Source organism: Protopterus annectens, chromosome 9.part0, assembly GCF_019279795.1.
Source record: "Protopterus annectens isolate FY-2018-M chromosome 9.part0, PAN1.0, whole genome shotgun sequence".
In the NCBI taxonomy this organism is placed as follows: Eukaryota; Metazoa; Chordata; order Ceratodontiformes; family Protopteridae; genus Protopterus; species Protopterus annectens.
The window spans coordinates 1,547,429,666-1,547,453,861 of record NC_056743.1 but is presented as its reverse complement, the minus strand read 5'-3'; the positions used below and the strand labels follow the sequence as shown (position 1 = coordinate 1,547,453,861).

General features: G+C 39.9%; 1 protein-coding gene across 2 annotated transcripts in view; it reads right to left on the bottom strand.

The window, feature by feature from the left end:
- The window catches only part of SYCE3 (synaptonemal complex central element protein 3), a 257,571-nt gene extending 234,104 nt beyond the window's left edge, over positions 1-23,467 (bottom strand). Inside the window, exons 1-3 of one of the 2 annotated variants that reach the window (XM_044084496.1) lie at positions 23,152-23,467; positions 15,271-15,416; positions 7,281-7,389 (exon numbers count right to left, since the gene is read on the bottom strand). In XM_044084496.1, coding sequence (XP_043940431.1) covers positions 7,281-7,389 — 109 coding nt within the window. In that variant the 5' untranslated portion in view covers positions 15,271-15,416; positions 23,152-23,467. The remainder of the gene's footprint in view (positions 1-7,280; positions 7,390-15,270; positions 15,417-23,151) is intronic. The other variant, XM_044084495.1, reaches the window with a different exon arrangement.
- Positions 23,468-24,196: the final 729 nt, after the last annotated feature.

Below are 24,196 nucleotides of genomic sequence, written 5' to 3'. Positions count from 1 at the left end.
TACCTATCCATACTCCTAGACTCCTTATTAGGAGGATGGATGGACGTTGAAGCCTCTGCCACGTCCTGTTGTGTAGCAGATGCCACCACCATGGCATCTACAGCCACGCCTTTAGTAAGGAACTCCTTCTCGGGGGGGGAGCAGATAAAAATTTATTTGGACGAGAAGGGACTGGTTCCACGGTATCTGGATGTTCCCACGCCCTCCGACAAACTAAATCCAGAAGCTCGCCGAAGGGCGGAGACACCCAGGAGGCGGAGGGCTGAGCCCCAAAGGCCTTGAGGAGCACTGACTCGTCAGCAGAGGGGGGTTTGGATATCCAGCCGCCTCGTTGTTTGAGGATCTCTAAGATGTCTGCAAATGAGACATCATCCGAGGACGACTTCGGGGACCCCTCTGCATCATCCATATCAGTGTCCGATGTAATAGACTCGGGGAGTCCACGTGCTTCCTCTTGCACGATCTCTTCCTTGGGGTTCCTCTGAAGACAACTCCGAAGAACCCTCAGGAGGAGGGGAACCCCACTGGGGGTAACCTCAGGCCTCGGGGCTCCGCTGGCTACGGACAGGGGAACTGCCAAAGACCCAGTCTCCACGCCCAGGGAAGGTGCTGGTAAAACCGGAGAGATGGTCAAGAGGACTTGGCCAAGGCACTCCTCATGGCCCTGAAAGCCGGACCCCAGAATCCTGGGAGTGTCCGGACTCGAGCCGTGATAGCCGACGGAAGTCCCGCAGCAAGCACCGAGGGGAGGCTCGGAACCGAAGCATAGGTCCCAAACATCACCCCGGGTCCAGCCGAAGAAGTCCGTGTACTAAACTTGGACCCGAAGGCCCGGGTTGGAGTAAGGGTCGGAGCCGACCCTGAGATCTCCACCGGCTCCAACAGCACCTGCTCAGCGGAGCCAAGCGGTCGGAGGAGGAATGGCAATGGGGTGGGCCAAGGTCATCGGCTCCGAAACCAGCTGGGTCGGAACCGAAACAAATTTTTGGAAGACTGGGGACTGGAACAGTCTTTGGAGCACCCTGTCTATATCAGAATCCGACATCCTCGAAGACCGAGAGGAAACAGAACGGGTTCGAAGGCCTCTCCATCGGCCCCAAAGGGCTAGGGGACCGGCTCCGAGGCGACTCGATGAGTATCGGCGCCGAAGGAATACTCACAGCAGATTCCATCGGTGCCGAGGTAGACTTCGGCGCCGAGGAGGAAGTGTCTGAGCGGGCGACCCTTGTCGGCTCCGAGAGCAGTGGAGCCGACGAAGGTGACCCGCCTCGATGCCCCAGCCATCGGCTGCGAAGCCAGAGGAGTCGATACTGGTGGCATCGAGGCAGACCGTTCCAACCTCGGCTCCGAAGTCTTTGGAGCCGAAGGAGAGGCCTGCCTAAGTTTCTTGGCAGTCGGATCCGACGGACTGGTCGGAACCGAAGCTCTTTTCTTCTTGGCCGGAGCAGGAGAGGATGCCAAGGCTTCTTCAAAGGAAGGTTTAACTAACCCCTTAAGAATCAATTTATTTTTCCTCTCCTGGAGGACCCTTGAGGAAAAAGCGTGACATACACTGCATGACTCCTGCAAGTGCTTTGCCCCGAGACAATATACACAGAGCGAATGATCGTCTGTGATAGACATTTTAAACCCGCATTTCGAACATTTTTTAAAGCCCGAAGGCCTAGGGGTTTGAGACATGATGTTACACAAATTTAGTCACTGACAGGAAAGTAAATCACTAAAGTCTTACTGATGATAAAGCTAAGCTTACAGTAATAGCTTAATGCACACACTTCCTGTAAAAAAAGAACAGGGAACTCTAAACCAACTATAAATTTACTAGAGACCCTGTAAGTAATTAAGGTTGATAGTCCGGGAAGGCCCTGGATGGAGGGGGGCCGAAAACAAACTCAACCCAATCACACACAACAATTTTACATCCAAATCGTACACAAAGTTAGCGATAGCCGTTAAAACAGCTTTTGTGAGCAAAACAGCAAAAAACTGACAGAAAAGTTAGTTAATAAAACTACTCAGCCCAGCCAGCTCGAGACCACGTCTTCGCAGGGAAGCGGCAAACGAGATCTGGGGGACTGGTAGTGGTGCATCCTGGGATATAGTAAGCTCAGCCAATAAGAGACTTCGCTCTTTGGCATAAGCGTGCCGAGTCGGAGCCGAGGGATCGGCTCCGAACCCATCATTCAGAATGTAGGCGAGATAGGATCACATAACATCACATTTTAACACTTTTTGAAGTGAACGCTTACTTGCATGAGTTAAGACATTGCATTGATCCTTGCAAAAAAAGACACATTTCACTAAGGCACTGTGAACATTAGAGTATTGCACTATGGTTAATTTATGAATTTGCAACATGTATTGCACTGAAAGAAGAGATATTTTACTGAACTGCTACTGCCCTAGATGGCCTATAAGTTACAGTCATGGTGAATGTTGCACTAAGTATTAGATGAGACTGGTAACCAGGTTAATGCACAATTTGAGACAGTTTCTGCTGACCCAGGTGGCCATCATGGAGTTTAGTGAACACTAGAGTTCAGCAGCTCGATGACATGAGGGAAATAGCTGTTCCTGAATCTCATAGTTCTGCAACGTATGCTTCGGAAGCACTCTCCAGATGACAGATGGAGGAACAGTCTGTAAGCAGGGTGAGTGCAGTTTTTAATTATTCCTCTGGCCCTGCTGAAACATCTGGATAAGCACAAGTCGTGGATAGGTGGTAAAGGTGGTCTTAATGACCCTCTCGGCTATCTTCACTACTCTCTGGAAGGATTTGTGCTCAGAGATAAAGCAGCTCCCATACCATACTACCAGGTTATTCATCAGGACGGTGCCTCTGTAAAAGGTAGTGAGGGCTGTCGAAGGGAGATTCGCTCTCCTCAGCCTTCTTAAAAAGTGCAACCTCTGGTGTGCTTTCTTGACTACGGCATTTGTATTTGTATATACGAGTTCAAAGACAAGTGCTCATTGATGTGCACTCCCAAAAACTTTGTGCTTCTCACTCTGTCCACTGTTTCCCCATTGATGGTGAGGGGAGAATGTTCCTTGCGATTTTTCTGTAGTCCACAATTATCTCTTCTGTCTTAATCTCATTTAATGCTAAGTTGTTATATCCACACCAGGTAATCAGTTATTCCACCTCATCTCTGTACACCGTTTCATTATCATTACTGATGAGGCCCACCACCGATGTGTCATCAGCAAACTTGATGATGTGATCTGTATTTTACCTGGCTGTACAATCATGTGTTAACAGGGTGAACAGCAAGGGACTTGGTAAACATCCTTGCGGGACTCCAGTGTTAAGAGTGATGCTATCTGAGGAGTTACTTCCTGTGCACACTTTCTGAGGTCTGTCTGTGAGAAAGTGAAGAATCTAGTTACAAAGTGGAGTGCTGACGCCTAGTTGGAGTAGCTTCATTACCAGATGAAGAAGGGTGACAGTGTTAAAAGCAGAGCCGAAGTCAATGAATAGTACCCTCAAGGTGCTTTTATTCTCAAGGTGTTCCAGCGATAGATGGAGTGCTAGAGAGAGATGGCATCTGTTGTAGAGTGGTTTGCTCGGTAATCAAACTGCAGAGGGTCAGATTTAAGTTTTCTATCTCATTATAGTTACATCCTACTTGATATGAAGGTGAATGGTGAAACCAGCTGCTGCATAGAGTAATGATATGGTAGCTACAGCTTGATGCTTCTAATTCACACGATCTTAATCAGGCCATTTCTAGCACCAGCGAATTAAAGTTTGGATATTTTAAATTATAAATTTCGATGTTTACAATTTTGCTGCATCTTCTATGTTTGTGCTGTTTTGTGTGTTTATGTTCAACATTCACATTTCATCATTGCACTGTACCTTTAATGTTTATGACAGGGTTTTGCAACATTGTAATTGATTGATTGTTTTTTTTTTTTTTGTAAGTGGGAGTGTGTCTATGGTAAAGTGTTTAACTTAAATGTTTCACTTTTAGTATGCTACAGTTCTGAAGATGTCTATGTTTTAGTACAGACGAAGGCATTCAATCGATGTGTTGATAAAGCTTTTCTCCAAGTCATTTTGCCACCTAGTCATTGCTTCTTGAAGTTCTATGGAAAATTAGATAAGGCTGACTCACCCTAAGAGCATGCAATTCAAATACCCTTCTTTCAGAGGTCAGAGCTAACAGTAAAACTGTTTTCCGTGTTAAGAACCTCAAGTCAGCCAGATTAGCTGGTTCAAATGGAGCAAGTGTTAGCTTCTCTAACAAAATTAAAACCCCAAGGAGACACTACCCATTTTCTTGAGGGCTTCTTAAAAAAATCCTGCCAAGAATATTTCAACATAAAACTGTATTGAAAGAGGAAGATTCATGGGCAGACATGCTGAAATAGACAACAGATAAACCTTGGTAGAGGAATAAGCAATGTCATAAGATAAGTAACTCACACAAATATTGTAAAGCCAAAGAACATCAAGTCCTGAATGGGTGCTGGTTATGTTGTTGGCACCAACTACAAAATCTTTTCCATTTGCTAATATATGATTTTCTACTAGCAGGCTTTCTTACATTCATTAGTACCTGCTGCACGTACTCATTAAACATGTACCTAAAAGGAATTAGACCCTATTATTCAGGCATTCAATTAAAGATGAATGATGTCAGGGTGTATCAAACATTCCTGTTCTTGTGTGACTACATGCAGTCTTTGAGGAAGCTTGTGGTAATTACCCCTGGCCATTTCCAAAAGAAGGAAGAAACACAGTTGACTGGGCCAGAAGGAAGTCACCACAATGATCTTGGGTGATTTCTTCTGAATGTTCAGAAGTACCCTGAATATTAGTGGAAAGGGTGGAAAAGCATACAGGAACAATCCAGAAAGCTCAAATCAGGATTGGTATCCCAGCTGTGACTCAGAGTGACAGGGCTACGAAGAAACACAGCAGAGAGGATTAATCAGATAAAATCACTTTAGCTAGCAATTCTAGGAGATTCTTTCTATGATATCCTCCTTGTGGAAGGAATAAAGACAAATTTTTAAAGTTTCAAATAGTTTATTCATTTTTTCCAGGTAGATCAGTAAATGTTCTTGTTCTAATACAGTACATTCAAGAGGTCCGTTATTATTTAATTAGATCTGAATATTCATGAAAGACTTGTGATGGTTTACCAGCTCAACAGCCTGGTGATAGTCTTGTAAAAGCAAACATTTTTCACTGATCAAGGTGTAAACCACTCAACTAGATGGACTTGCTAAAGCTCGGGCGAAAAGTGCTTTCTTAACTATAGTTCTACAGTGATAGCTCATGGTGTGAAGTCTTGTTTTCTCTGTTAAAAAAAAAAAACAAACTAAGAATGAGGTTCCACAGGCTGCTGATCTGGTAAATCCTCATGGGTCTTTCAGGAATATTCAAATAAGGGACTAACCTCTAAGCTGTGGGACTTGTTTTTCCATCACCCAGGTTTTCTCCCAATCAGCTTCCCTGGACCCTTCCACCATTGTCTGTGAGTGCCTTTGAATATCTGACCTGTTGAATTCATGAATTAGAACAACACCACCTGTTCATCTACCTACTTATAGGTTCATAGGTAGGTACTAGGCTATCTGCCCGAAGGCATTTATAAGCCTAGCCAGAATGTGTTGGCTTTCCCCGCCTCCTTAAATTAGTTCCATGTGCCTCTGTCCAGCAAAGCCACTGAAGTGATCCCCGACGTAAACTTTGTTTCCCATCCACTCGTCAAGATTTCTTACTTCACTGAATAAACTTGAACTGCAAGAAGGTGTCTTATTCTTCTCATAGGGACAGTATCAGAGAAACAGCCTTCTAAATCTAACTAAAATGATTTTATCTGGCCTAATCCTTTGCACACTAGTTATATGTCAACAGAGTGAGGCAAAAAGTAGCCTTGCATTTCTACACAGAATTTTCCCAGTAGGAAAGCAATAAGGTAAAATAGGGGTAAGACATAAAAAAGGCTTCCCTGAAAATGCCTTCACTATATCTATTACTATCCCCTTCCTTTTACCCCACCAGTGAGAGAGAGAGAGAAATTTCAGTAGCACTGCATTCTTCGATGTAGCAAACAGGCTAGCCTCAAGAGTGCACCAGTTCAAAAAGACTGCCTAAAAGAGTTTCTAATGAAATCAAAGTTCTTGATAAGGTCTTGGGTGACAAATCAAGGCGTTTGTAGCATGACTGAAGGCCATGAAATTGACTGCTACTAAGAAAATGCTCCAGGTATTTGGCTCACTCCTGTCCATAAGCTGTGTTATTCTTCAGCAACCATACAACAACCTCAGCTCTGGCTTCTCTAGTACGTAGACAGTTATGAACACAGCCATCACTGCAAGGAGGCTAAGATGAAAGATGTTTTCCGGTAGACTGCACTGGCCCTGAACCATGCCATACCTCAAGTGACTGTCATACCCCCACCCCACCACCAGACACATATCTGACATCAGGAACTGTTCTGGAAAGGAAAAAAAAAAGAAAAACTCCCATTTCCAGGCAGTGGGTTGGTATCCACCAATCAAAAGAGCACTAGATATTGAGTAAGGCCTTGAAAATCTGTCTGTGAAGCTATCAAGTGAAATGGGTGAAGCACTGGCACTTGTGGCAGCATAAGCATTGTGATTAGTGCCAAGATCTGATGGTCACAGGTTCATTTAGAATATTTTGATATATAGTTTTTTTATTTTGGCAGTGAATGCTGGGACATCCCAATGACGTACAGCAAATGAACGTCAAAGCTGTACAAAATGCTAGAAAGAACTGGACATATTGGAGGAGCACACCCCCCTTTGACTTGGCAAAGAGATTTCATGTATATAACCTGAGCAAGTGAGCAACAGATTTTAAGAATATTTGTGAGAAAAGGCAAAGGAAAGACTTATTCAGGTGTTCATGCACATCAGATGTTCCATCAATGAAAGATCTAGTGGTTTCCATGCAGCAGAACAGAAAGTCAAACTATTACCGTAGTAAATGCATAGTAATCTTACCTTGAACTTTGAATATTCAAATGCATCTCCATAGCCCAGTTCAATATCACTCTTTATCTAGAATAACTAGCAGTGCTTTGTAAGTATTGGTTCCTTGAAGCGATAACAAAGCTTCAAGACACAAGGCCAGCAAGAGCCCACTGAATTGATTTGTGACTATGCCTTTGTATTGTCATGTTCATTATGATAAACATGGCAAAAAAGGCAACATAAAACATAAATCATTTACTAGCTACAGCTCTAAGTTAGTTCAGCTAGCACTATTAAACTACAGCATTATACAGACAAAACTCTACCTGATAACTTTTCAGTTTCCTCTAACATTTTTTCCAGGTCTCTGTTTAAGTCTCCTAACATTTTTAAAATATTTTCATGCTTCTTTTCACAAGGTTCACATTCTGTCATCTAAAACAGGAGAGAAAGATATAATTAATAATATTCATAATACAACTTTATTCATTTGTTGTTCCTCTGAAACCAACTTTATTCTATTTAGGGCCATGGGAAAGTTAAAGCATATCACAGCAGGCAATGGATGCAAAGTAGGAAAAACAGTCCTAGACATGAAGCTAGCCTATGGTAGGAAGTAGAGACGTGCGTGCACACACACAGGCACGCAAACACACGCACACTAAACAAAAACACACTCTGTGGCATATCGTCTACTCAGAGGCGATCTCTGCTTAACATACAAGGACATGTCAAACCCTGAGCTGTTGGACATGCTCCACTTAAAGAAATCCCAATCCCTCAGAGCCACACGGTCTAGGGATCTAAACCTTGTCATCACAATGAACAAAACATGCTGGAGGGATAGGTTCCTGACCCAGAGACTCCCCATACTCTGAAATAGACTGCCCATACATGTCAAGCAGAGCGCCTCCTTGGCCCTCTTCAAAAGGAACCTTGACGATTGGATGGGAGATAGGAATTTCACCTAGGGGATCACGTCAGCCGCCCTGCTAGACAGGGGTCCAGGGAAGTAAATATTGTGCGAAGAAATATACAGGGAATTTTTATGGCTAGGCTTGTATAGGGCCGATAGCCTAGTACCAACCTATGAACCTATATGGCCTGTAACCGACTAGACAATTTAGAAGACACTGAGTTCTCCTAACACCACCCCTAGTGTTCAGTACAATTCTCACAGCTTGGACTAACTGCCCAGTAGGGGGTTGGCAAATTAGCACTATGGTGAGAAAACTGATTCAGAGACAGATATGGCCGTAGTGAGAAAGACCTCATTAGCAGCTCACTGCCACACCTTTGAGTTGGACACTAGCACTGTCAGACCAGACGACGTTATTGTTCTCCCTAGCAGCCCATGCATCTTGTTATCAAAGGCACCCCCTTACACACACACACACACACAAACGCAAACATTCATACGTCCATGTGCACTCACACGCACCCCCCCCACACACACACAAACACACATCAGTCATTCCCACACAGTCCCACGCATACACTAAAGAACAAATAGGCCCCCCCCACACTTGATCACACTGCTGAAAACACTAAGCCACACACCTGAATGCACAAACGAAAAACATACATATAGACACACACACATACACACACATACACACACATACACACATACACACATACACACACATACACACACACACACACACACACACACACACACATACACACACACACACACACACACACACATACACACACATACACACACACATACACACATACACACACACATACACACACATACATACATACACACACATACATACATACACACACACACACACACACACACACACACACACACACACACACACACACACACACACTCTCGATTCCCTACCTAGCCCTCTAGTTTAACCACCCAGGCAGCCATACAGCCACATGCATGCCACCACAGACATGTGCACACACCTCCAAACACGTACACCCAACACACATCCCACCCCCACATCTCTGAACTTTCTGGCACCTTGAGTACTACTCCTATAGGAATGATGGGCAACCACTGTGTTTTGAAATCAGTCATTTTTTCCTCTTGGAGTAAAATTTTACTCAGTTGAGTGATTCTCTGAATTGCTCAGCTGAAAAAATTGGGAAATGGGGAAATCTGCATTAGCATGTGGCTATATCCATGAGACCATCTTCCACACTGAGACCCCACAAGGGGAAAATCTCAGTGATACAGCAGTCTGTGAATGTGAAAGGCTTAGTAGTATGAAGTAGAAACCTTCCAAATTCTTCTACATTGTGCTGTGCCTTTCTGAATCCTAGGAAACAGCTTTAGGGTGTTACAGGAAATAACCATTTACCTAAAAAAATAAATAAATAGAAATATTCAAGCTCTGCATAAAAGGCACCCCACACAGGAACTAAAGCAAAGAACACACAGCTTTTAGACAGCAACACTAACTACTGTACCACTGCACCAAACAGATTCTCATGTAATACATACCTAAATTGGTGTCAGAACAAACAATGAGTTACAGTGTGAAAGGGTATGGAACCATTACTTCAACTTAGTACAATTATAGAAGTTCTACTTACATGTAACAATAGATGTTCAGATTTGCTCATTGCAGCATAGCCTATTGATAGTGTCTTATCAAGGAGATAGCACCCAGCCAGCTTGACAAAGCTCTAACTCCCTCCCTCACAGTCACTCTGGCTGCCGATACGCTGCACCTTTTCTGGAGGGATGTATATCAGCAACCAGAGTGTGGCAACTCTTCAACATCCAGAGCCAACAACCAAAACTCATTAATCACCATAAATATTGTTCAAACAACTGCATCAGTAACAACCATAACAAAGGAGGTTGCGTCCCATCTCCACTATCTACAAAAGGGGATGGTGCATGGGTGCACCCACTGCAGCAGTGAAAAAATAAATTAGTGAACAAATGTGAGACTTTAGAGCATAACCACATTTGTGAAATATGGCTTTATAAGAAAAAAGTAACTTAACAAAACACCAATGAACTCGATGAAAACCATCAAACTAATTAAAATAAAACAAAAACGGTAAACGTATTCAAACTTTACTGCAGTAAAAACAACATACATAAACCAACTGGTAAGTGCTTTCATTCTTAACACAGAACTTCATCAGACCAAGTTGCTGATAATTAAAACATATTTAAATAAACTACCTAACATTACATGACTACAAGTCAATGAATTAATCCATTCCTTTTCAATACAACTTTGTAGTTCTCCCTATCATTAATTTCCAGAGAACTACATGCATTTTATTTAATCTGCCAACAATATTCTTTCCAATCAAGCTCATCTTCAGCATCCCATTTCATATTAAAATTATGAACTTGATCTATAACTGAAAATGTAAAATTCACATCCTTAACATTTTTAAAATGCTTCTGGTTCACGTTTGGTTAAAGTATTACTCCCACTGCTCAAAGATGCTCATACAATCTCATATTGAACTCTAACAGTTCTACCAATATAAAAAGTGGGATAAAATCCACATAAAACTATGTACACCACATACTGTACAGTTATATTTGTTATATAATCTAATTTCATAATTCCTTCCTGTGAGTCATATTTTTTCACCAACTAAAATAGGATAGCACTAAACGTTTACCTCTATACCTTATACTTTTGGACTTGTATATTGTTAAATGATCCCAGTGTCACAATCTGATACTTAATTTTGTAACCAAGATTTGAAGAAAAGGCACCCTATTGCATATTCTGAACCGTTTTGAGCCAGGGACATAATGAGATAAAGCCCTGTCTGTGAACTACACAACTCAGGTTGAGTTATCAGCTTGTGTACTTGACAGCTAAGTAAGGAGAGCAACATGCTCATTCGGGGGAAGGGTGTGGGATCTGGATAACTACTGCCACCACTGGCAATTCAATTACTGTCAGAGGGTAGGGGCAGAGTTGAATGGTTAGGGGTTGGTGCATGGAAGATGTGGACACGGCCACTCAAGTTGGTGGCAGTACCTCTTGTCAGCTTCACAGAAAAGTGTGTGCTAGCTGATACAGGGCCATATGTAGTCTTTTTTGTGATATAAGTGCCCGCATCACTACTCAAGGGAAAGGCTCAGGGCCTTACACAAAAAACAGGTCTCATTGTCAAGTATGCTGACAAGAGTAACAAACTCCCCAGTGTTTGCCTGGATGATGGTCTCACATCATTGCCCTTGCCATGGAGAATCTACAAGGTTATTCCTTGTACCTCTAAGGAAAGAATGGGGTCAAGTCCAATTGGCTCAATGGTCCGCAGGCACAGGGGGAAAGTAAAATATGTAAATATTAACTGATATCTGAAACATCAAGAGGGCTGCTTTTACAAACTACTATGATACTGTCACACTATGAATGAAATTTGACTTTTATGGTAGGCTGGCCATTCAGACTGCTATCAGTGAATGCACATGCTACATGTGATGAGCAGTGAGATCTACATGCAGCCAGCTGGTCTTTTAACAGCTCCGCAGTGCTGAAAGGAATGATTGCTGTACTTTGCCCCATCTACTCAATGTATACATTTCAGCAACAACATAGTGAAGCAGCTCCCTAGCACCAACGCCTCTTACAGTGACAATGCTGGAAGATCAATTCAGGAATGTCTCCCTGAAATAAAGCAGCCCATTTATGACTCTATATTGCACATGAAGTTTCATATTACTTAAAAAAAAATATTATCTTCATACTGCCTAAACAACCACTATTCACCCAGGCTCACCTAGAACACTGCAGAGTGGCAAAATCTCTACTGCCTACTGCTTCAGCTAGTGACACTGGTGATTACCTAATCACATAGTAAATACCCTAAGAGAAGACTGGCCTTTTTTTTTTTTCTTCTCACATTGTGGCTGTCTAACTCACTTGTTTCAGCTGATCCAGTTTGGGACACTGCCCCATCTATTAATACACCCATTCATACATATATACACAGTGGTTGTTTTTATTTTTGTATTATAAAACTGTCAAGTTCTATATTTTTTAATCAACTGACAGTCCCTACTGTGAACACCCTCCACTCATGCCCACCATTCTGAGCTACATGTTCCTTCTCTTCCCCTAAATGAATGCACACTGCTACCAGAGACTGACTAAGTTTGACAAATGGCCATAACTAGACCATTTCCTTGGTATTCTGTGTTAGTATTTCAACACATCATCAACTTGACATCGCTTCAAGAACCGTGGCATCATTATCTTTCAGTTCAATCTGAAGGCTTATTTTGCACTCCCTTCAGGACAAGACTGCACGGCAATACTACAATAATACATATGATGAGATTCTAAAGTTACTGAGATGAAATTTGTCTTCAAGTTCTTGACATCTGCCAGTGGTGTGATCCTGTGTTTCATTTTGTGAAGGTCTTTAGGTGACTGGTTTTCAAATGAACGGTCAGAAATTTCTATATTCAAGGTACGCAGGTGACTTACTAGTTTTTTACTGAGTGGTCAAAATTTCTATATTCAATCTAGATGACCCACATCATGATATATGCACTGTCAGTATGCAAGCTCCCAAAACATGACTTTATACTATGTCCAGAAAAATCCCCTTTCATGACAGACTAGCAAACTGACACAGCCTGGTTCATAACAATTCAGACATGTTTATTTTGAAAATGTCCAGACCATCTTTCATTTCACATTCTACACCAACTGTAACCATACAACATTTTCCTGATAAATGCATCTATTTTTTCTTATTTTTATCTGCATTGCATTAATGGACCTTGAGCTCTTTTATAATGTAAAATGGCTACAGTCATTACTAAAAAAAGTGGAAGACTTAAGCATTCGAGATATTTCAACAAGGTTTACAAAAATGACTAAAATGATTCTTTATTATGCACAATAATAATGATGATGATCATCATCATATTAATGTGTAATACAAGAAGAAAACTATAACGACTTTTTAAAAAGTGTTACTTGTAAGGTACGCATTTTTTGAAAATATTGTCATAAATAGTATTTGTAGTGAATGGAGCACCATAATTACATTCCAATATCACAGAAAAGACAAAGCAGTTAAGCACTTCTACAGTGCAAGACCTGATTTTAACTGTTAAGCACCTGTGTGTGTGTGTGTGTGTGTTGGGGGTAGTATCATGAAAGTGCACAACTACGTGCACGGATATGTAACAAAAGTTCCGATTGTCTGCTTATTATCCTACTTAATGGATGAGTTACATTTCTTGCTTTCTATGTTCGGATAAACCTGATTTAAACCTGTCCTTCACATTTTTAAAATCCAGCACTGTGTTTGATTCTATAGCCTCACTAGAAAAGCTCCTCCATGCTTTAAGTCATTACATGTATTACATGCTTCTATGCGTTATTGTAAAACCTTGTGTAAGTGCTTCCTTGTATCACATCTAAAGCCCTCCTGGCACTATAAGCCAGTGCCTTATTCTTGTATACCTTCTCTTTGAAATTTGGTATTCTTTTGGACATTATTCCCTTGAGGCACATAAATAACTGTACCTAAATTCTTTCGCCTTTCTTTAATAGCACACTGTGTGCATGTTTGTGTGTATATGTGCGCACGCACATACGTACATGTACAAATGTATCCATGTGCCTGTGTGTCATATTACTTTAGATGAATCACATTTTAATGAGGATGATCTCAAAAGCTACTCTGAAGTATTATATTATTGCTGAAACTAGCCCGTGAATGAAGGAAATACTTTATTTAGGGTACACTTTTAATAGTCAATTGATAACTCATTGACTTTTGTGTCACTCATTAGAACTAGTCAACTTCTGTTTCATCAGACAGTTTTCCTGTTGTAACTCTAAAGATCACAGAACTATAGGGTAAGGGAGTTTTCCCCTTAAAATCTGAAGGTAAACATTTCAGAGTTAGCATATTTAGAGTAAACATAAGGGCAGAAATGATTAGCCCTTATTTACGATGGGGGCATTTTAGGCTGCTGTTCAGTCTCTTCTCAGTGTGTTAGCATACCTCTCAATTTCTGAATATTAAAAATTACAGGAGGAGGTCAAAAAAAGGAAGACTTTCTTTTTTTTAATATAGAAGGCTTTACGATACCAGACTAAGTTAATGACAATGCATCTGTGAAAAGAGTTAGTTTGGTTATTTGAAGAAAAAAATCTTCTCTTTCCTGTAATTTAATTCAATTATGGTGTTATTTCTCTTCCAGCAATACAGTTCCAGTATGGTTAAAGGGGTGTTCAATCTTTCTGGTTTGGATACCATATTCCAAGCCTGATATTCCAAGGACTGCAATTTTTTCTGTCCTTGAAATATAAACAGGTGTCCATACAAAGCAGATGAATGTTGAATAACGGTAATATGGCCCACTGAGCTTTGCCACAAATAACATGTGGCCCCAAGTAAAAAAAAAAATGGAAACCCCTTAGTTACCAGAAACCAGCCTGCACTTTTTAAAACTTTTAAATTTCTTGCCTTGGAATCTGCCTGCCCAACTTATTTGAGTACTTCTCTCACGCTATAGCACAGGAGTATGTTTCCAGCTGCATGACATACCCTAGATAAAGGGAAATTGCTATTTTTTTTTCCTTTCAGTTACTGCCCACAGTCTTAAGCAATTAGTCCTCAGTCTTGCTGATGATAATGTGCATAGTGTGGTGGAGCCTTTCTCCATTGCTTTTGCTGCAGATCAGAGGAGAAACTGTACTGATGCACATAGGTGGCCACATTTTTGGATAGTGATCCACTTGCTAGAGACATTTTTCTGCAACATGTAGCTACTAATTTGTCATGCTTAATAATTATGATTTTGAAGTTGATATGTACAACATAACAAATTCAAGAGGCATAAATCCATCTATCCCTTGTTGACTCTGTTAGTCCCACTATGCTAGCAGCCAGTTTTCACTGGAGACCCAAGATGGTATTAATACTATCACATGTAGTGCAAATATAAGTGCAAAAGTAGAATGCACAAAGACATCTAGGTCTCAGTAAAAAGAAAAAAATCTGTAACAGCACAAATTTAAGAACAGGAGATTGCTCCTATGTTGGTACAATGCTGAATTTTAATGACAGATAGCAGAAACTATAAAAGCAAAAGACTTCTGAGCAAATACAGCATACTTCTACAATGAGGATATACACCTCTTCCCACTGCAGACACTGGTGAATAACAGGTGCAATCTGCATGTCTCTTACAAGTTCTCTTCAAAGTGTACGATACATCTCATGGTTTACACAGAAAAATGTGACAATTCCGGAAGATTGTGGAAGAGTTCTGTCAGTATTTGAAGGACTACAACATGGCAGCCTTAGAAAAAATGCAGTTTAGTTACTTACTTTGTTGACGATTCACAATTCCTGGGAATAGGTTAGAGCAGTTCCAAGAACAATGGAAATATGGGTAATCCAGACAAAAAAACATAAACCAGGTTCTGCAAGTTGTGCAAGATGCCACTGACTTACTCTGCTGTCATTTTCAATACCTAGACATTAAAAAAAAAAACTTCTTTATGCCTAGCATAACACATGGAAAGGGGGCTTGAAATGGATTCGGGGAACCAGAGGACTAAGCAAAATAAGATAATGTTAGTACAGAGGAACTCATAATGGCCATTTTGTGGTAAAACACATTAAAAATTTATTTTTATTTTATTTTACATTTGTTGACCGGGCTAGTCTAGCTAGATATATTTCCATTTTCAGTAGAGGCCCGGGGAGAAAAGCTCCACATAAACATAAGCAATTAGAACATAAACAATTAGACATATTGTTAATAAACACATTGAATAAAAATAAGAAAAAAAAGTAGTAATAAAAGAAATAGTAATAATAATAAAGCCTGGTGATAAAGTTAACAAAACTAAGGCACACCGTCAAAAAGTCATGACTAGAGTTAGGTCAGTTTCAAAACTTTTAACATAATTAAAACAATCTATGCCATAAGGCTCCTACTATAATAGGAAAAAAGGAAAAGTACAAGTGGATAGAGAAGGAGAAACGTGTACGATAGAGAGAGAGGGATGAGACAGTGGTCTAGAAATGGGAGAAGAAAATGAAAAAAAGACAAACAAGAGGATATTGGAGAGGTAAGAGAAATGGGTCAGAGCATAGAAGGAATAAAAGGGAAAAGAAAGGTAATTATTAGGTCTTCAGCACAAGATAGGGTAAAAAGGTCAGGAGAGGGTGGGAGAGAAGTCAGTCAGGTGTATTACATGAGCAAAGCCAGTGGTTTTGGAAGTACAGTTTGATTTGTTGTTTGAAGAGAGGTAGGGATGTGATTAGAGTTATTTCCCTAGGTAGCAAATTCCATACTCGGCCTACAGTATTAGTGAATAAAGAGTCACCAGCTAAGTTGTGAGCTTTTATTGGTTTGGTCAAGAGTTTAGAAGAGGAGCGAAGGGAGGCAAGATTGTTATAAGGGAGTAAGAGCTGTGATAGAATAGGGGTGTTATCAGGTTGGTACAGAATTTTATGGGCAATAGTAAGTTGTGAGATTATAAATTGATTTTTTTAGTTCTAGCCAGCCTAGAAGTTTCAAATTAAGGCAGTGATGGGTTTTGAAAGGGTTACCAGTGGCAAAGCGGGCAATGCTATTATAGCAAGTTGCAAGTTTGTTTAGGTTAGTTTTCTTGAGGTTAGTGAAGATAGAAGAGGCATAAAAGAGAGTGGATATGAGATGGGAGTGGGCAACAGTAGCTCTAGCAGATGGGGTGAGAAAAGGTTTAATACGGTATAGGGATCCAATCTTTCTGTTTACTGATTTGATGGTGTTGTTGATGTGTTGATCAAAAGAGAGATTATTATCAATAGTTATGCCAAGCAGTTTAGTTGTTGAGTCAGGAGAGATGACTGTGTTGTTGTTTGACAGGATAGTGAAATGTAAAGGAGATGTACGAGTGGTGGGGGTGAAGAGGAGGAGTTTAGTTTTTTTAGCATTAAGGAGGAGGTATTGTCTAGTAAACCAAGTTTCTACTGTGTTGAAGATATTTTGGGTTAGTGAGATTAGGTTAGATGAGGAGGATGCTGAACAAATAATAGTGGAGTCGTCAGCGTATTGAACGCAGGTGGCTTGAGGAATTACAGAGTGGAGATCATTGATAAAGAAGGAGAAGAGAAGTGGGCCAAGAATAGAGCCCTGAGGGACTCCAATAGAAATGGGCAGTAAGGAGGAGATGTGGTTGTCCCAAAGAACGGCTTGTTGTCTGTTGCTGAGATATGAACTAAACCATTTTATAGTAAGTTTATCAAATGACAGGGATTCAAGAATAGTAATTAAAGCAGAGTGGTTAACCATGTCAAAAGCTTTTGAGAGGTCAATGAATAGAGCAGAAGAGAAAAGGTTATTATTGCGATTGTTGTTGACAGTATCAACAAAGGAAAGGAGGACAGTGGTGGTGCTGTGGTAGGGTCTAAAGCCATGTTGACAGTTAGCTATAATATTGTGTAGGGAGAGATACTGTACAAGTTGCTGATGAATACATTTCTCCATAGTCTTTGCTAAAGGTGAGAGAAGTGCAATTGGTCTAAAGTTAGAGAAGTCAATCGAGTTACCGCCTTTGTGTAGAGGGATAATATGAGAGACTTTCCAGATGTCAGGGATGGTTCCCTCTTGGATGGTCCTATTTATAAGTATAGTTATTGGGTATGCAATTTCTTTGGCTGCCTTTTGCAGAAAAAGGGAAGGGAGCTTGTCGGCAGAGGGGGTGCAGGGTTTCAGTTTGGAGATAAGTCTAAAGCTGAAAGAGGTAGAGATAGGTTGTAGAGAGAAGTTGTAAGAAGAGTCTACTAGATTATTTGGAGGGTAGAAGTTATTAGTGTTCAGTTGACTAGCAAGAGATTGAATGGTTTCAGTAAAGAAAGAGTTAAAAGCATTTGCAGTTTGGTGAGGGGTGTCTGAGTCAGCGTTTAGTGGGGAGGGAGTTTTGGCAGTTCCTGGTGATAGGAGTCTATTGATTGAGGACCAGAATTGTTTTGGTTTGTTATAATGGGTTTCTTGTAGTTCACAGTAAAACTTTCTTTTGTCATTTATTATAGCTTTTTTGGTTAGGTTTCTAAGTTGGCGAAAATGAAGGAAATCAGAGCTAATTCTATGGCATCTCCATTTGGCCCAAACCTTGTTTTTAAAGAGGATTAGTTTCTTAGTTTCATTTGAGAGCCATGGGGCTGAATTTGATCTCATTCTAATGGTTCGCTCAGGAGCATGTTTATTCAAAATAGAAAGAAAAGTGGAATTAAAGAATAATACTGCTTCGTTCAGTGGTATTATTTTTAAGGGGTTCCAGTTACAAGCTCTGAGTTCGTTTTGAAATAGGTCAGTATTAAAGTGTTTGGTAGAACGAATATTTCTTATATTAGGGAGGTGTAGATAGTTTTCTCTCTTGTAATATAGGTTAAGCAATGATCACTGAGATCATCAGGCATAGTTCCTACTTTATATGTGATGTTAACTTTGTTTATGAGTAAGTATCCAGTCTAAAATAGTCTGTTTTTTACTTTGTTTATTAAGCCTTGTAGTAGAGGTAATGGTTTGGGTGAAACCATTTAGGTTAATGTGAGAAGTGGGATTGTCAGAGTTAATAGTATTCCAGTCTATATTAAAGTCACCAAGAATTATAGTTTCTTGGGGGTAGTTAATGGAAACCCAACTAAGAAAGGCTTCTAAGATAGGTATATTGTTGCAGAGTGGTATGTACATACAGATGATGTAAAGGGCTTTCTTTGCATTTAGTTGGAGTTTAGTGATGATGGCTTCCACTTTACTGTCTTGGGTTGGACAGGCTGAAAGGGTAGAGATGTTGAGATGATTCTTAAACAGAATCGCTCAAGAGTATGGTTGCAGATTGTGCAATAACTTTATGAAGAAACTCAGGAAATCTCACTGGCAGAGTTTTCAGGTGTCCTTGTTTTCACAGAATGTCTCTATTTTGCATCATATTTTCTGTCTGTTCCTCATGTTTGTGTTTTTTTTTTTTTGGACAACTGCTGAGGACTGCAATCATTAAATAATGAAAGGCATTTGAGTTTCAGCCTTCATATTCTTAAGTATGCAAATACAATACTTACAATATTTCTCTAATTTGATCCTTATTATTTTTTACTCTGTCCCTGATTCTTGCTGTTAGCAGGTTTTATTTCTTTGTCTTAGAATCAAAGGAAAGAAAAACCCAGCCACCTCAGAAAATTGCGGAAAGACTTCCTCTTTGTCTTTCCGCAAGACAATCTGCAACCATACTCGAGTACTATATGGCATAAAAATGGTTAAAAACTCCAAAGGGCTATCTGAGGGCAGAAGTCTGAGTAATCAGGGCTGGTGTTAGCATTTTGGGGGCCCCCAGCAAATGTCAAGTTGGGGGCATCCTTGGCACTTCCAGTCTAAGTATCACCCTATCCCTGCCACACAGACTGACCTGTAGCTACCATGCTCTTACATTACAACAGGCCTATGTACTACACTATGTTAGCCCAACTCACAAAGGGACATTTAGAGTTACTGGCATTTAGTTGCAGCAATGATGCACTGCACCAACTGTATGTACAGGTCTGGACTTAGGTGAAATGGCACCCTAGGCCTACAGACTACACACACAGAACCTCTGGTCTTCCCCTCTGTTTTGAACCTCTGGTCTTCCCCTCTGTTTTATCCCTATCTGTGGCTCCACAAACTATGCACATTATTTTTTTTCTTAATATCTCACATTTTGCCTTACATTTCTTAGCTTTTTCAAGAAGCCATAACTTTCTATATGCTCTGAAGTGCATTTAAAAGTTTTTTTACACTACGTTTTCATCCAATGATAGCTTGAAAAGAAATTATTATTAAAGAAAGAAATTCAGTCTAGCTGTCCCGCTTTAGCTTTCCCTGCATCCTTAAACCACACTTTTCTTGTCCAAGACAGCACAGTAATAACCATTTAGGAAATAACAATAACAAACCAGGGCTAAAGAAACCATAGGGTTACAGGTGCTCTGGGGTGCATTTTAGAGCATTTCCCAGCCTTTTAATCCAATGGTGGACTAAACAAAAATCATGAATAAGAAAAGACTTTCAGTCTTATTTTTTTTCTTTCAAGAAAGACATAAGCTATGCCCAAGGCTTAATGTTTAAAGCTGACAAAAATAGTACCTCACAATAAACTGACAAGGTAATTGTGAGGATACACATGGGAATACTTCCTGACTCCCTGCCCCCTCAAAAAAAAAAAAAAAAGAATGACAGTCACTGCCTATGCATCTGTCTGGTGTTAGACTGGGATGAAAACCAAGGTTCAAACTGCCACAGTCATGTAGTTCAAGTGACTGCTGACATGCATATAACACAGCATGCCTCCTCACTCTTCACCCCTCGCCCCTAACCACCAAAATCACTTGTATATGTGCCTGATGTGTGATTGTGAGAAAAGTGAAAAAAATAATGATGACAGTAATGTTCGTTGCTTCTAGACAGTACAGTGTCCCTACACAACTATAGTAACTTTCTCTGTATGCCTCTGAGGTCTGTGAGATAAGTAAAAGAAACAGTGTCTTCAACCCAAACACAAACTATAATGACCTCCTGTACACACATCTAAGGTTTGACTCTGAAAAAAATTATAGAAGTAATAACCACACAATCCTCACCCCCACACATATAACCTACAGTAGCTTTCTGTATACACAGACTTGAGCAGGGCTGTTTTTAGAATGAATACGTTTGACAGCAGAGGCCATTTAACAGGGTCTTATCACAGCCCTGTTCAGGTTATAGAGTGTAATCAAAATTAATAATTGTTTTTCTCCCCACTCTTCCCCAACCAGCAACAGCTTTTGTAGGCCCCCCACATAGTCAAGGATGATAAAGGGAGCCCCGTTTCCATTTATTGAGCCTGAGGAGTGGGAGGCCATCAGACGCCTAGAAGATCTAAGTGTTTGAATGATCTGCGATGTATTTTATGCCTTACTTTTGAAATATAATTACTTGTTAGCTGCATTTTTTTACTGATACCCAGAAGAATCATGTATGTGTCCTGGCATTTGTGGATGTGTTCACAGATAAAAATAGAGATATTTTTTATCAATACACACACGTGCACACACACTAGCAATAACAAGTTTGTACTTATTTCAGCAAATAGCAATACACTGCATAACACTGGCACTGCCACACTATATTAATGATTGCTGTTTAGCAGTTGTCAAATAGCAACAGGGGGCAAGTCATTTTTATTTACCTAACTGATGAGCAATGTATACTTGTCATTGTCCCTGATTTTACAGACCTTCCATGATTTTGCTCTCCCCCCTTAAAGAGTTTGATTTGTCAGGAAATCATTCAGGATTAAAGACAGTGAATCAGGACATCAAAGTTTTATACTAATTATAGTTCAATACATGCATATCGATGCAACTGGTGTTATTCTATTAAGTTTTTAAATGAATTATATTTAAAACATGTTCCCAATTTTGAGCCTTTATTCTGTTTTATTCTGCTATTATTTTTGGTATTGTGGTGAATTCTTCAGCAAAGAAGGTGAGAGTAATAGTATCTGGTGTTTTACCATATTTCTAAAACTTCCTGACAGAGAAAACCATCCCTGATGATTGGAAGCATCAGCTCTTCTTAAAATCCTAGGTTTACACTGAGATCAGTCACTCTGGGCTGCTGATCACTTTAATGCTTACCTTCCTCATTTTTTTATTATCAGCTTCATCCTAGCAGTGTCATATCACAGCCATGTCCAGGTTAAAAAGCATAATCTGGAAATTAATATTTTTTTTCTCCTCATTCTTCCCCAAACAGCAACAGCTTTTGCGGGGCTCTCACACGGTCACGAGTATTGCTGGTACCTAAAGCTAGCTATGTTTTTAGTTTTAGTGGAATGTCCAGCAGCAGGGTTTAATTAAGCCAGAAGCACCATGTCAGTGGTAAAATATTTAATGGAACTGCAAGCCTTGTAACTTGATAAAACATTGTTACTATAACCAAAGATATTTTTGAATTTTAAAGGAGAGACATAAAATTTATTGCCCACCTGGTTTAGTAAGTATACAAGATTGCTGTATTAGGATTGGTTTGTTTGACAGACATGTTACAAAATATCAAGGTAACTGTTGTGGTTAGGGGCCCCCCCAAGAACAGGGGACCCCCAACGACCTTAGGGTTCGCTGGTGCCTAAAGCCGGCTATGTGAGTCATAGTACTATATCTAAATTATAGCATCTTACAGGGGTTAGCATTTAGCACAGAGAAAAGGAAATAGTCAAAGCATCTAATTTGTTCATTTGTATGCTATCATGATTCCTTTTATATTTGTTGAGATTAAAAGTGGCATTTTCAGCTTTCAGTTTCTGACTGCCTCTCAGAATTTCAGAGCCTGTTAGTGGATCACTCAGATGATTTCCAGCATGTGAAATTTGTTATAATTATAATACAATATTATGTTTTACGTTATCCTCTTTGCATACCTCTCAAGTGTACCTCATTATGAGGAATGTACCTCATTTGGGGTCTTAAAAAGTTCATGTTCCTCGAAGTTCCTCATTGAAAGACTCTGTCACACATTCAGTGTTAGGAATTTTTAAGTGAAATTCATGGTAAATAGAAATTAATCATATTAATTAATTAAAAGATCTTCTTTATAAGTAAAACCAGCATATTTTAATCATCCTATGACCTTCCTAGTTGAAGTTGTTAGTAAGTCATTAGTATTTGTTCCACATTTTGCCCATTTGTTCCACATTATGAGGGTTAGTGTTCCTCATTTTGGAGATAGAAGGTTGAGACCTATGCCTCTTTGAACGTCACTGTATCGATAAAACTATGGTTGTTGACGTCTCAACTGTCCCCGATTTTTATTTGCCCCCGTTCTATTTTTTTTTTTCAAGATGCTCACTTGAAGATTACAGCCAGTCAGTAATGTGGAACATTTTTCATACGTCTTATTGTTAAGAAAATGCAAGTTCACACAAAGTCTGTTATTGTGCGAAGTGAAGTGACAGAATTCCAAACTTCCGATTAACCATCATATTGGCCTTTAATACCATATTAGAGGATCAGAATGAGGGTCACTTTTTTAGAATCTTAGGTCTTCACACTATAGTCACTAATAAGCTATCATTTGTATATATTTACTTTTAATTTACGAACTTTTTAACTAGTCCGATTTTAATAAAGAAAGCAAAACCAACTTTATGGGAAAAGTCTCAACAATGTCGCGCCTAAATCATAACAAATTATAGGTACCTTTGCTTTTATATGAATTGCCTCCACCGTCAGATTTTCTGGCCTACGAAGACAAAACGTTTTTGTACTGTACTAATAGATTTTGACACTTCGGCAGCCAGATGGTTAACTTACTCTTCTTAGCTTTAGCCACTCATATAAAATATGAACTCGGACAGTGAAAAACAAAAACTGGTAGTCTATGTACCGTTAAAACGTTTCAACTATGGCGTTGCTGAATTGAAGGGTACGTCTAATATCGTGGGTTGACAAAATGGCGCTAAGGGAATCGTTGTGACTTTCCCGAAACCACAAGCAGCTTGCGGGACACGCCCAAGTCCAGTTGGTGCACTTATATCTCTGTCTTCATCCTAAACGTAAGTAGGCACCTGGTATGACGTGGGCGTGTCAGTGTCCAAACACAATTAAAATTAAACGTTTTTGTTGTTTACAAATTACAAAATGTAAAAATAAATAAAAATAAAGTTTATATTTTTATTTTTGAATTTCGTGATTGGGCAGTCAACAGGAGTATCATTTCCGTGTATTATGGACTTTTTTTTTTGAGAGTCATGCTTGCAGCAACATGTCTACCATACCTCTCAACCTCTTACTGCCAGAATCTTCAAGACAGAGGCTAAAATAATGGGAGACAAAGGTCCAGAAACAAAGACACATTTAAAATATTGCTCTTACAAACTTAGAGAGTTGCTAGAATAACAGGACTTGTGTTAACATACATTTTCTGAACAATATGAAGTCTGAAACTGAAATGTATATTATTATTTATTGATTTCAGTCCTCTGTGATTTGCCAGAAAAAAAAACACACATTTTATGAAGAACAAAGCAAAAATACCAGGCAAAAATCTGTACATTCTGTGAATATCTGGACAGTTGAGAAGTATGATGTTGAGGCTTTAAAGAAATTACATTCGGGGATGGCTTCATAGGTTCATACTAGGCTATCTGCCCAAGGGCATTTATAAGCCTAGCCCATAGTTATGTGGCTTTCACCACCCCTTTAGTTTGAATAAAAACTATGCCTATCATTTTTCTGTGCCTCT